The sequence below is a fragment of the Miniopterus schreibersii genome (genome assembly GCF_964146895.1).
Source record: "Miniopterus schreibersii genome assembly, chromosome: 1".
NCBI classification, from domain to species: Eukaryota; Metazoa; Chordata; class Mammalia; order Chiroptera; family Miniopteridae; genus Miniopterus; species Miniopterus schreibersii.
In genome coordinates, this window is record NC_138101.1 from 85,270,570 (window position 1) to 85,285,574 (window position 15,005).

General features: G+C 36.6%; 1 protein-coding gene across 1 annotated transcript in view; it reads right to left on the reverse strand.

The window, feature by feature from the left end:
• Positions 1-15,005, reverse strand: part of MALRD1 (MAM and LDL receptor class A domain containing 1) — a gene marked incomplete at its 5' end in the record, with an annotated part of 544,166 nt that overhangs the window by 208,349 nt on the left and 320,812 nt on the right. The window contains one exon of the mRNA XM_081144915.1: positions 6,347-6,530. Coding sequence (XP_081001041.1) covers positions 6,347-6,530 — 184 coding nt within the window. The remainder of the gene's footprint in view (positions 1-6,346; positions 6,531-15,005) is intronic.

A 15,005-nucleotide genomic window follows, 5' to 3' on the forward strand; every position in this document is an offset into this window, starting at 1 on the left:
AACAAATATATTTGCTTCTTATGTTCCAATGTCAAATACAACTCTACGTATATGCAATATGAGTCTATAATAGCCTTAATTGTAAATAATATTACTCTATGTAATAGAGGAAATAACATGTTGTGTTAATTAAGATCAGCTAGATTATATGACAATGAAAGAACAGCCAAATTTCAAAAATGTTTTTCTTTTTTTAAAATTTTTAAATATATCTTTATTGACTTCAGGGAGAGGAAAGAAGAGGGAGAGAGAGATAGAAACATCAATGATGAGAGAGTCATTGATCAGCTGTAGCCCACAATCCGGGCATGTGCCCTGACCGGGAATCGAACCCTGATCGCCTGGATCCTAGGTCGACCGCTGAGCCGCGCCCAACCGGGCACAAAAACATTTTTCTATTACTCAATATACACATCTAAAACAATTTGGCAGAGGGACTTTTCTCTACAAATTCAGGGAACCAGGCAGAAGCAGATGCACCATCTGGAAAATGAGGTGTCCCCGCTCCTACAGCAGCAGAAGCACCTGGAGGGGTGTTCACAGGCTTAAATTGCTTCAGCCTGAAGTGGTGCGTTACTTCTTACAGCACATTGCCTAGACCTTTCTCCCATAGATCCACCTGCCTACCTCAAAGGGTCTCAGCCACATGGAGAAAAAAATGAGTATTTTGCAAAGGCTAAATGTCTCTGTCACATACAATGATAGGTTAAAAAACTGTGTAGTATTTGTATATAAATCAATGAACTGATTCACCATTCTCCCCTTTTGATGAAGAATCCAAAATTCTGACTGAATAAAAATCAGTTACCTTTCTCTGACTGAAAAGTTAAAGTGACTAATTTTTTGCATTAATATATAGCATATATGACATGCGAGACATGTCATATATAAATGCATAGTTTATGAAAAATATGCCATATATTAATGACATGTCATTGGAAGAGAAAATATAATCAGGATATATAATAATTATAATAAATCTTTTTATTATTATTGAATATGTATCATAGAAATGTCCACTTGAAACCTATGTGACCTTATTATCTAATGTCACCTCAATTTACTGAGTAAATAAATAAATAAATAAATAAAATCTACTACCCAGAGGGGGAGAGATATTTTTAAACATGACAACATCTTTGGTTAATCAATAAAAGAGATTTGTAGAAATGCAAGGTAATTATGTCAAATAAGTCTCTTTTTTCACTTGAGAAAACATTGGGCATTCACCCAGCCAATAAATAAAGTTTATTTTGTGGTATCACATTTGATTTAAATATATGACTTGGCTCTAAGTAAAGATTATATTTAACAAACTGTGACAATTCTTGGCAAATTTTAGCTTTAGGTATAAAAGGTGCGTTGCAGAAGAAAACCTAGAATAAAAACAGTCATGTACAATCACATAAAGAAACTACTGTGACCTGATTGGGCTCAAGTTGTACAACATTTATACATAAGGTTTATTTTCTTTTTTCCCCCTCCCCTTACTGAAAAGAAAATCAGTTTGTAAAAAATGAGGTTTGTTTGAACATTAAATTAAAAAAAAACAGGATTTACAATGTTTTAAAATATTTCAATTAGTGTTACTAAAACACTCCACTGTTAGGAATACTAGCAATATGTCTGTTTCTTTCAAGAGCATTTGAAATTATTGACAAAGTAGATATGGCAGGTATTGTATGACTGCTTTCACCCCCAAGCTATTCGTGATTTTAGCAGTGTTCTAGGCTATTATGACTAAACATAGCCCAAAGTTTCAGTGCCATCAACCTGGCTGGTATTATTTAGTGTAACCTCTTGGTATCTCAGTTTTCCAGAGTTGTACTAAGGATTAAATTAAATATTGTTGTAATGATGATAATTATAATCATATCTATCATTTATTGAGTAATTACCATGAAGAGTTACTGTTCAAAGCTCCTGACACATATTAACTTGCTAAATCCTCACGATTCCCCTATAAGCTAGCTTCTATTTGTTATTGTTATAATGAAACTTAGGCACCCAGTCGATATGTATTTATCCAAGGTCACAACAAATAAGGTGCAGGGTGAGGCTTTAAACCTAGGAAGAATGACTCCAGAGTCCACTAGCTTAACCCCTGTGCTGGGGGAAGATGCCTCTGCCTCGTTCAAAGCAGGCATTTCTGATGACTAAGTTCTGCACAATGAGGCCACGCTTTCTCCCTGCCCTTATTTCCTTCCGACCCATCCAGGTGCTCTCCTCCCAGTATATCTGCCTGCTAGTTCTGAGGCTTGGAGTGCTCTTCCACGAGGTGTTTGCATGGTTGCCTCTTATTTAATTTAAGCTTTTGCTCAACTGTGATCTTCCAAAGGACAGTTACTGACCACTCTAATCAGGTTAATAATTCTCCATCACTTTCACCCTTGTTCATTCATAAGTAATACCTATTACGTTATTGTCTGCCTCTCCACCAGAATGTAACCCAAGGAAGGCAGGAACTTGCTCTGTTCTGAATTTTCATACATATAACAAGATTTAAATAAATGGTTTCTACTAACTCATTTGTCTGTCTACCTGTCCCTTTATCCATTCATCCTTCTATCCATCCATATTCCTGTTCTTCCATCATATATGAACTCTTAAATTATACAGTGCTACCTACATATTATCTAGCCATAACTTATTAAAAATAAAAGTTGCTTTTAGTGATTTCATTTAGGTGAGATATTAAATTATTATTTGCTCTACTGCCTACCATCTTCCCCCCCCCCTTTCTGACATTTATTTCAAAAGAAAATTGTGAAAGACCTAAATGCAACACTTAAAACTCTCATATGTTTTGCAAAAATACAGCTTTTCATCTAAATACATGAAGAAGGTAAGTTTGAACTCAGACTCTCCAGAGCTCTGTTGATAGATGTGTACATTTGTGAACTTGATACACAGCAATCACTGTCTCCGTATCTCTTAAGTTCAATTTGAATCCAGAGTGAGGCTGCACGGAAATCATTATCATCAAGGCACTATTTTTCACTCCAGATCAATTACTGTTCAAAGGACACTTAGGAGTCATACATACAGCTTTTAAGGGAAAAAGATGAAAGGTGTGAAAGCAGTTATAATAAAGAAGATATATTTTCAGGCTACATGTGAAGACAATGTACTAGACATCTAAAATTATGACACTGGCTTCTCTTCTTTTATTCCCAAGTTATTTCCTTCCTTTCACATTTAGGACTATTCGGGGACATGATGTGTTTTGATCTGTATGAATTTAGAGAGAGAGACCGAGTAGCTACTGTTTACTTAGAAGATTTTATTGACTTCTGGAAGCATTTTCTATTCCCTAAATTATTTCTTTATCACTGAACTGAAAACTGGACATTATTCAATTGGAACTTCTAGATTTTTCAGTGGAAAAGACAACATCTTATATCATTATTGGCTCCCACCTGAGGCACCAGAGCTACCAGTGTCTTGGAGACTGTTCACAGAGCAGTCCTGGAAATCTAAGATAGGAGGCCGGGGGCACATGGGGAAGGAGAGGAAATGCCAAGAGTCAAGGAAGCAGCATTAAAAGGGGGAATAGAAAGTAAATAAAGCCAAAACACTGCAGAAGATGTGCATTTCGCTCCTGCTCTGAGGAATTGTGCATAGCGCACCGCACAGAGCTTTCCACAGCCTACACAATCAATAATTGCTTGCTGAAGCTGTGAATAGAACAGAGCCAGATCTTAAACACTGATATGAAAAGCACTGTGCTTAAAACAATGTCAAGTCTTTCGGTGTCGTTGCTCATTTTTAGTTTTAGCCAACAGATTTTCAGTACTTACTATATCTCATGCATTCTTCAAAGCACTTTATATAAAGTAAATTACTTAATCCTTGCAAGAACTCTATGAGATGGAAGCAGTGTCAGTTCAATTTTATAGCTGAGAAAATAAGACAAAGGAAGGTTATGCCCAAAACCACAGAGCAGACAGCAAGTGGGTGAGCTAGGACTTGCTCAGCGGTCTTGTGGCAGAACTGACATAAATGCTATTTAGTACTAATAGTAAACTCAATAAGAATCAGGTAAATTACTGTACTTAATAAACAATATTCTGATTGAAAATTGATTAACTATTTAAATTTAGAATTGACACATTTATAGTTACAATGATGGAATATTCCTTTCCTTTTCATATAAATTATCTTTGTATTTCTCAGCTCTAGAGAATGGTGGTTGCATTTTATTGTTTTTGTACAAGCCATTTTTAAAATCAATTTGAATTTAAAAAGAAGAGATATTAATTTCATAATCTTTCCCTATTTTTCTGTAAATTTTACTTGCTTCCTTGTCCAAAAAGGAGATGTCCTTTTTAATGTATCCATGAGCAGATAAAAAGATATGTCTATTCTTTGGTTTCATTTTTATTTTTTAAAAAATACAATACATTTGAGAGTAAGTTGAAGATAGCAACAGAATGCAAAGAAATAAAAAGAATATATCTAGCTTGTTTTGGCCATGTACTAAATATTATATAAAAACTTGAGTTGTAAATTTTGAATGGAAAGTAAAAAATAAATACAAAGTTCAAACAGCTTTCTTATTTGCAGGTAAAGTAGATAACCACCAAATATGTATCGTATATATATATATATATATATATATATATATATATATATATATATATCCTTTTCCTTCTTCCACTTTTACTCTTAATCAATTTAAACTTTGCTTTTCTGAAATAAGTCAGACAGAAAAAGTCAGGAGCCATCTATATACCTTCACTCATATGTGGGATATGAAACTGAAAGCAACAAATGAACAGACAAGAAAAGCAGACACACAAAAATTCACAGACGCAGACGACAGCATGGTGGTTACCAGAGGGAAGGGAGGGTTGTAAAGCTAACAGGGGCCAAATTAAGGGTGACAGTAAGATTTTACTTTGGGTGGTAAACACACAATGAATATACAGATCATGTATCGTAGAATTGTACACTTGAAACCTATATAACTTTATTAACCAATGTCACCCAAATAAATTTATTTTAAAAAATAAAAAATAATAATAATAAATTGAATTCTCACTGTGTCAAACCCTATATTTTTAGTAAAGTGGTGTAATAAAAACTATGCTAGGTTCTAGATAGTCTTATGAAAATCTCAGAGATGGTCTATTATGATCCTGTCATCCTGCAAACGAAAAAACTAAGGCTGTAAAATGATGTGACCAATGTTAGGCGATTAATGTCAAAACCCTGAAAAAGGTTTTACATCTACAGAACCTGAATAGACCTATAAAAATATGGTGAGTTGCTTTTGAGATTTTCTGGCACCCTTTCTGTTGTCTGGCCTCCTCTCCCAACCTTCTCTAAGCCCAGATCCAGTCTCCTGCTTGATATAGATACCTGGAGTTCTGTGCTCCAGATCATCTAGGGCACATGAATTCCAACTTTATGTAATATGTTTCTGGAAACATAATGGGGAAAATAAAACTAAAGAACTGACTTCTAAGCAGAATCCTTTGAAGCAGCCCTGGTCATAAAGAGAGCAGATGCTATAACATCACCAAAAACTAAAGTCACATTTTTTAACTGCTTCAATGAAGTCATATTTTAATATGAGAGCAACAATAAAATTAAATAGCATCCAACTTTAGCTCTCAGTCCCAGGGGCTTGTCTCCAAGTGACTCAGTGTAGAAAATCACAGAAGGCCTATCTTTCATTGGCAGTATATATCACACAGTACTATTTTGGAAATCAGATGGGATAATTCCCCAGAAAGAACTATGCCAGTTGTGAAAATGCACAAATGTATTTATAATTTTTTTTGACATTTTATAGGTATCTTTGTAAGAAAATCTAAGTATAGTTAGACTTCACATTTAGAAGCATGGTAAATAGCGAAGTTTTGCAAGTTGCTGTTCACTTGCTAGAGTAGCATCTTAAATCCCCTTGAGTTGCATAGACTGCAACTCAAGTTCTGCTTGAATTACACATGGTTAAACTTATTTCTCATATATTCACCAACTGCTAGCTTTCTAACCCTCTTTTACTGATTCATCTTAATTTAATTTAAAGTAGATAAATGTATATAAATATTAGGCCTACGCTTTAAATTGTGTTGAAAAATAAATAATTCAAAGGAGAACACTTCTGCATGTTTGAAAAGGGATGGTGGGGAAGGGGGACATTACTTAAGCAATTGATGAATGGTGAAAATACTACCTTTTAACCTGTAAGTGCAGGTTCAACAATTTTGAAATTATCAATTGATTTTTATATATGTATAGAATATACAACAGCAGGGCACTTTGTAAACATGAAAGGAAGATAAAAAGGCTATATTATGAGTGTGCTTCTAAAAGGACACACTTTCCAGAAACTTACCAGTGGTGCAGTTTTTAAATTCAATGTCATCAATTGCAGCTCCTCCTCCTAGATCCCTTGTTCTGATACCTTGAAATATAACTTCAAAATTTCTCAGTTTTCCTAGCAGAATGACAGCCTTTTGCCAATGATCACCAGAATTCTGCTTACTTCCTTGCCATACTTGTGATAGTCCTTTCTCTGTCTGAAAGCAAAAAAGTTGACATTAGAGAAATAATTAAACACAAAAGATTTAAAAATACCCCAATCATTTGGAACAGAAGCATGTGATCAGTGAAAACTTGATTTAAAAACACTGGAACTCTGATTAGCTATGATATTTATTACATAATCAAAACAGACATATTAATCTACTGAAGTGTTTTCTAAAAGCAATACTAGCAGAAGACACAATAAACTTGTTCTGGTATTCTCAGAGACACAATTATTAAAAAAAAAAAAAAAAAAAAATGTCCTACTCAGTTCAATCTACCTCCCCTGGCATGTACACAAAATTCTTTATATTTGATGGAATCTGAACAGTTTACAGAAACCCTGGGTTCATAGTTTTGTATATTCCTCCACTCTTCTATTCATATTCTTTAATTATTGAGATTGCACCTTCTTTTTAAGAACTGAAATAACTTAAAGAAGGAAAAGGAAAAGAGAGCTGAAAGGAGGAATAAGTGGGGAAAATCACTTATCTCAGGTAGATATGATAAAAGATTTGTGGAGTGAATTGAGCACGGACAGAAAGTGATAATTTCTAAATTTAGACAGATTTCAAGAATTCTATTATTCTATTATTTTGACTACATAAAATTCTATTATAATATGATCACCAACTATAACTATATCTATATAGAAAATTCTTCATTTATAAAAGAAAATTAATTTTCTAAAAAACTCCTGTAAATATCTCCTCTGAATGTCTCAGGTTGGTCTACTAATACTACAGTATCACAGTATATGAATAGTACCAGAGTAACATAATATGACATGACATATAACATAACCTTAATGATCAAATAAAAAGGACACCTGCCTACAGCAAAACAGAATATAAACCAGTTGAGCCAAGGGCAAGGCTTGAATTGTCCACATTTTTCTTTGCTATTTTGAGCCTAGCCTATTCTGGGCATTAGATGTTTAATAAATCATGACAATAAATACAAGATAGATAGATAGATAGATAGATAGATAGATAGATAGATAGATGATAGATGATGATTAGATAGATAGATTAGATAGATAGATAGATAGATAGATGATTGATAGATAGATAGATAGATAGATAGATAGATGATAGATGATGATTAGATAGATAGATTAGATAGATAGATAGATAGATAGATGATAGATTGATAGATAGATAGATAGATAGATAGATAGATAGATAGATAGATAGATAGATGATAGATAGATAGATGATAGATAGATAGCAGATAGATTACATTGTGTTTATGGTCAGCTTCAAGTAATTAATATCTCAGGGTCCAATACTATGTTTTAATGATGAACTCACAAGAAAAACTGTCTCTGAAACTTGTAATCAAACAGTAGAATAAAGAGGAATATTTAGTGTAATGGCATCCAGAAAATCAAGAAAGATATTTCAACAGATTTATAGCATACAACTCTGAAATACACAATTTACATGTGTGTGTGTGTGTGTGTATATATGTATGTATGTGTGTGTGTGTATATATATATATATATATATATATATATATATATATATATATACATACATATACCCGCTAAAGAAAAAAGAGAAATGTTTGAAAAAGATATCCAAAGGAGTTATGCATTCACAGCTTCGTTTTTTAGGGCTGACCCTTGTTCTGCTGAGGGAGATAGATCAATCAAGTGTCTCTCCCTCTGCTGAGTTAAGAGAGAAAGTGGGACTCCATATCACCTCATCTAAATTAACTGCAAAACAACTAAGGTAGGTCTTTCAACATCTTTTCCAAAACAACAATCTTTACATTAATCTGCATTAAGAGGATGAAAAATTCACACCTAATCAATGGAGTGTCATATCTTTCTGATGACTAAAGAAGAGAAGCCTCTTTCAAGGTTAGTCTTTGACTCTCAGTGCTGTCTTAGGGACTTGGGATCAAAGGAATGATTAGTTAAATTAAAGATGAAAGTAGAAGGGGTCTGTCAAACACATAGCTATATAACAGGCAGGATATTCATATTCATAAAGTCTGCCTTAAGTTACCAACTTAATTCACTTTGCTAATTTTTCCTTTCAATCTGCTTCTGCAGTTCATACAGCCACTCAACAACTATGTCTCAAAGGGTTTTCAACAAAAATCATCAAAGAAGATTGTGTGATCACTTTAATCAATAAAATGAGAACCATTCTTCAATTTTACAACTGGCTTTTCAATAAAAATATATTTGAATAATATATTCGTTGTCATTTTATGTGGTAAGAAAAGAAAACAAGGATGAATTCTTTTGAAAATCAACCATGAATCAACCTAGTGATGTGTTATTGTAGATTTGCTATTGTTCTGCATTGTATATAGCATCAAATCTTACCCCAAAATTATCAAAAGCATTCATCCAAATGTGCAATGGAGACTTATTTATTTATTGACTTATCCATCCAGTCATTCATTTATTTAGCAAAGATCTGATGCTCACACGGTTCCAAGTACTATGTTATACACCAGGAACAAAAAGGTAAAAAGAAAAGGTGTCTACCCTGTGATGGTAATAATTCAATGACAGAGACTGATAAAAGTAAATCACTATAAAATTACTACAGAAATAGAAAAAAGCAAATTTTTAAAAAGTGGTTATATATTAATCCCCAAATGTTTGTTCCACATACATTGGTGCTTTAGTTATTTACTTAATATTTTGATTTGAATTCTTTCTAAATTGAGAAATAAAAATCTCTCAATTCAAATTCATGTCTTTGCTATTTCTAAGAATATACCTCTTGTATTCATGTGAATGTTAAGAATTCAAGGCAATACATATATGAAGAACGATTAACCACACTAATAATAATTAAAACACACATTAATACAAAATGTTGAAATTATAAAACGTTCAGAAATAACTCTCTTCTTATAATTTAACTTTTCACACAACTTTTAATGGAATTCCCATTTATTATGTATATTAACCCTTTTATCTTATACGTTGCTTATTTCTTTTGGCAGTGTATTTGTCTTCATACTTTATTCCAGTCTTTCCATTTTGGGTTATATTAAGTGCATCAATAAGAACTACTAAAAAGGTAGAGCCACTTCAAGTTGTACATATATATTACTAGAGTAATGTATGTTTAGCCCTTGAATTTTCAGTTTCATATGTTTGAGGTGAATATATAACTTTTCCTCGAATTATTAGCCAATTATTCCAAAACAAACTGCTCAACAACTGTTTTCTCCAACTGGTTTTCTCTTTATCATATTCTGAATCTGGTTTTAGAGTTTCCATATCAGTCTCTGATCTATATTCCTCCTTCAATATCATGCTTATTAAGTCACTATATTTTGTTCTGGGAGTATCTGAATGAACTTATTTTCTGTATTCCTTCTGATAATGATATCTAAAACCCCTGGACATTATATTTAGTTTTATATTAACATAATAGATTCTGAAGAGTGGAGAGAAAGTAGACTAACTAGAGATCTCAGGACTCAAGGAACCACAGGTGGTGAATTTTCTAAATTTTCTTTGTATCACATATCCCAAAATGGACATGAGAATCTGGCAACATGGAAATTCAACAGGTGCAGATTGCTCTTTCTAGCCAACGGACTAAGGAAGGGGAAGTCTCGCAAGAAAGAAAATGTTTCAATAATAATTATTCTACAACAGCCAAGCTAGAAAATTACAGGCTGACCACCCACTCCCGACAGCAAAGGTGAGCAGAGAACTTAGATTTCCATCCAAATCAGGCCCCAAGGGCCCAAGATCACTTCTTCCTGGACTTTTTCTAAACAAGAAAAATAAAAGAATTTGTCTCCAGTAGACCTACTCTAAACAAGTGGCTAAAGGAACTTCTTTGAACAGAAAGGAGAGTAAAGACATGTTAAAGAGAGGTAGTTCTATATTTGAGTCAGTTAAGCCTTAATGTTCCATTTTAATAGGTCACAGTTTCGTCCTTAATATTTTTTTTGCTCTTTTGATTTTTTTCATGCATTCATTCTCCTAAATTAATTTTAGAATAACTTAATGAATAGTTGAAATATTTAAATGTTGAATTATTTTATCCTAAGATATCATTTATTTTTCGATACCCTGATATATCATTTTATTTCCAGGCCTCTTTTTATGCCATTGACTAAAATTTTATAGTTTTTTAATAAGTTACACACCTATTACAAAATTTATTTCTAGATATTACAATGTGTATTACAATGTTGAATAGGATACTTCGCTGTTATTCTTTGCTAACTGTTGATAATATAAGCAATCATTGTCAGGATGGCAAACTAGCAATAGTTGGTGGCTCCCTCACCAAATATCAATCCTAAAATACTATAGAAACTATTGGGAAGGACAGATTTGAAGAACAGCAAATGGAGAAGAAAGAAAAGGATGCAAGAAAGAAAGAGAGAGAGAAGAGAAAGAGAGAGAAGAAAGAAAGAAAGAAGAAAGAGAAACAAAGAGGCAGAAACTGTGAAATACTTGGGAAGTCTATAGGTTTTTTTGAATACCAGTGCCTTGGGGTGGGGAGGGGTTGCTGCGGGCTGGGAAGATGGGAGCTGGAAAGATCAATAAGAGCGTGGGTTGTAGGAGGGCTCCTGTAGTCATGTCTGTCTTCCTCATTGCTTGTAACGATTGCCAGACTTTTCAAAAGTCAGTAATTCCATTTTAAGGTGCAATATCTGTGATCTATTAAGGCAGATAAAAACCTTAATGTATGCAATTAAAAAAAAAAAACACATTTAGAAAACTGAAATATCCCAAGAAGGAATGTAAACTGTGACAAGGTAATCTAAATGCATTACAAGTGCATGAGGAGAGAGGGAAGATGGCGGCCCTGCGAGAAGCAGCAGCGCCCCCGCTCCCAGCCACGGACTCGATTTGCTCCCAAAATCCTACGGAGCCAGCTTGGAAAAACCAGAGACACATACCTGAGTGGACGGAGCGCGAGTGGGGAGCACTGAGGACACATCACGGAGTCCGGTAAGAGTGGGGCATAGGAAGGGGGAGTCATCCTGAAGTCTGTGCTGGGCTCCGAGCCCCGAGGCCTGGAGGCTGCAAAGCTCCCTCCCCTCGGGAGTGCAGCCTCCAAAAGCGGGGACCCCACACCCGGAGCGACGAGAAGGAAAGGAGCACCCCGCCACAGGGCAGGGGGACCCAGGGGAGCGGTGAGTCCCGGAGGGACCAGTGCCTTCCTAGGGAACAAAGCTTCTAATGGCGGCTGAGACCAGCATCTAACACTCAGGGTGCCCACCATAGGGAAGGCTGTCCCAAGGCCTGCGGCACCCAAGTGGTGAGGGACCAGAGGACTGCGCTGAGCAGCCGCACACGGGGACCCTCTGCCTCCCTGGGGGGCACTGTGTTGAGCCCCAGAAAGCACTGGAGCTGCGTGGCGCGGGGAAGGGGAGGAGCCCTCCCGCCCTGAGCTCCTGGTGCCGGAAGGGTGGGATCGGTGACCAGCCCTGAGGGGAGCCGTGGTGGCGCGTGAAGCTGTCCCAGTTTTCCTGAGACCAGCGTGCGTGGAGCTGACTTTGGGTCCCCTCCTGCTGGGCGCCTTGGTACACGGGTGACAGGACCTTGCAGGGCGGATTCTCTGCCTGTGTGTTGCTTTGTGCGTTTGTGAGTTGATTGCGGAACTGGCTCCCACCTTCCCGGCGTGCACTTCCCTGACAGAGCAGCAGAGGCTGTGATTGGGGGGTCTGCCCAGTAGAGGTTCTGAGGGGTGGGCCTGGTGCGTCCAGCCAACCAGAGCTGAGCAGGGAGGGGCGGAGCCTGCAGGCCTCTCCTGCAGCTGGGAGCCCCGCCCCCAACAGGAAAGGGGCGGGTCCTGCTCACTGAGGCCCCAGACACGCCCGCAGGGCACAGTCCTGAGGGGGAAGGGAGAGCAGCTCACAGGAGGACTTTACAAGAATAAGACTCTCAGGGACTGCGGTTTGGGAACTGGAGGAAACGCTGAAAAACCCTGCTGGGGGCTGGGCAGGCAGAGGGCTCACCTGAATGTTCTTTAATCAGACCCACTGAGCCCAGGCTGCTGAAACGGCCCATACAGAAAAGGCAACAGGCTGAAATCAATCTGAAGCTGCAGCAGGACAGAGCCTGGGGAACTAGAGTCAGAGGACAAGGTAGGGACTGAGGAGCTCGGGGTGGAGCAGAGACTAACCCCTGCAGAGTGAGCACCTGACAGCGACACCTCTAAGGGGACTGATAACCTGGGCTACACTAGCCACCCTGCACCCTAAAGACTACAGAAGACTCTGGAGCAAGATCAGGCAACTACAAGGTTGCAAAATAGTTGACAAAAGGAGGTGGCCCACGGAGAGCCTCAGATCAACCATCTACCTAAGGACATCAGAGCCAAACCTAGACGGCTTCTCACATTGGCTGATACACAAGCACCTCCCAGGAGATCTGAAATTGGCATACAAAACAGTGAGCCTCAGACAACATAAGTTACCCAGAAGAAACTCACCTATCTTTTTTTCTTGTTTTTTTGTTTTGTTTTTTGGTTTTGGTTCTTTTTGTTTTGTTTTTTTGTTTGTTTTTGTTTGTGTGTTTGTTTATTTTTTCTCTTTTTTCCTTAGGAAGAAGAGAAAGGGGAGAAAATTTGTTTTTTCTTCTTTTTTAAATTTGATAATAATATATATATATAGTTTAAACAACTTTTAACTAAATTTTTTTCTTTTTTTATAAAAGAATTTTGTCTTGCTTAGCTTGTTTTTAGTTTTGTTTTGGTTATTTGCTTTGTTTTGTTTTATCTTTGCTTCTACTATCAAGACTTTCTTGATATCCCTGCTTAACGACTGGGACTTATCATTATAACCAAGTTTACTGCTTTCCTCTATAGTTTCCATCAAATCTCTTACCAGGCTCCCTCCCTGCCTGGGCTATATCTCTCTCTCTCCTCTCAGTCCATTGGCATAATGATTTTTCTTTTTCTACTTTTCTTTCATTCTTTTATTATCCTCCCTTCTGTCTTCCTATCTTTTTGTTCAATTGTTAGTTTCTCTTATTCTCTTTATTGTATTTCTGTTTTCTCATTTTCAACTATTATCCTATTTCTATTCTCTCCCTTAATTTTTTGCAGGCCCTTCTTTCAGAATCTTTTCTCTGCTTCGGTTATCTCCAAGTAGCTTCTTTAATTTTTTACATTTTAATTTATTATTATTTTCTAAATTTTCACCATTATTAACACTGATATACATCTCACTCTCTCTCTAAGTATTACTCTTCTTTATCTTTTTTTTAAGCACTTTTTTTTTTTTGTATGTGTGTTCTCCCTTCACTCTCCCACTTCTATTTTCACGTGGTTTGTTTTCATTGTGACTGTCAAGATATTTTGTAAGATACCTTTTGTTTCCTGGAAGTTTAGTTGTGTATTGTCCTGCCTTGCCAACACTCATACAACAGCTTACATGATGAGGTTGGGGCTGAGACACAGTTAGCCAACTTGAGAGGAGGGTCCTCCCAAGGACAGATCAATGACAATCTACACCCAACCACAACAGGAGAACATAAAGAAACCACAAAAGGGACACCCACAAGAGGGACACACCTAGAGCAAAGAGCTCAGAAGTATAAGGAAAACACACCTTTGGGTTCCACTGGACCCACAAGACAAAATCCCATCCCATAAGACTGGGAGACAGCAAATCTATCTAATATATAGGATACAAACACTAAGACCTACCAAAATGGGGAGACAAAGAAACAACCCCCAAATTAAAGAAAAGGAAACATCGCCAGAAAAAGAATTTGATGAGATGAAGTTAAGCAAGTCATCAGAAACAGAGTTCAGAGTATTGGTGATGAAAATGTTCAAGGAACTTAAGACTCTAGATGATAAAATCGAGGACCTTAGTGAAAACATGAAAAAAGAGATACATACCATAAACAAAACTCAGACAGAGATAAAGAATGCTGTATCTGATATCAAGAATGCACAGGAAGGAATTAAAAGCAGGATCAATGAAGCAGAGGATAGAATAAGTGACTTAGAAGACAAAGTAGAAGAAAATCACACAATCAGAGCAGCAAAAAGAAAAAAAAAAACACTTAAAAAGGATGAGGACAGTCTAAGGGAGCTTTGGGACAACATGAGGCAAAACAACATTCGCATTATAGGAGTGCCAGAGGGGGAGGAAAGAGAGCAAGGTATAGAGAACTTGGTGGAGGAAATAATGATAGAAAACTTCCCTAGGCTGGCGAAGGAGAAAGCCACACAAGTTCAGGAAGCACAGAGGGTTCCAAACAAGAGGGACCCAAAGAGACCCACTCCAAGACACATCATAATTAAAATGGCAAATGTCAAGGACAAAGAGAAAATATTAAGGGCTGCAAGAGAGAGACAAGCAGTGACCTACAAGGGAACCCCCATAAGGTTGACAGCTGATTATTCAACAGAGACTCTTCAGGCCAAAAGGGAGTAGCATGAAGTTCTCCAAGTAATGAAAAGCAAGAACATGCAACCAAGATTGCTTTATCCAGTAAGGCTATCATTTAA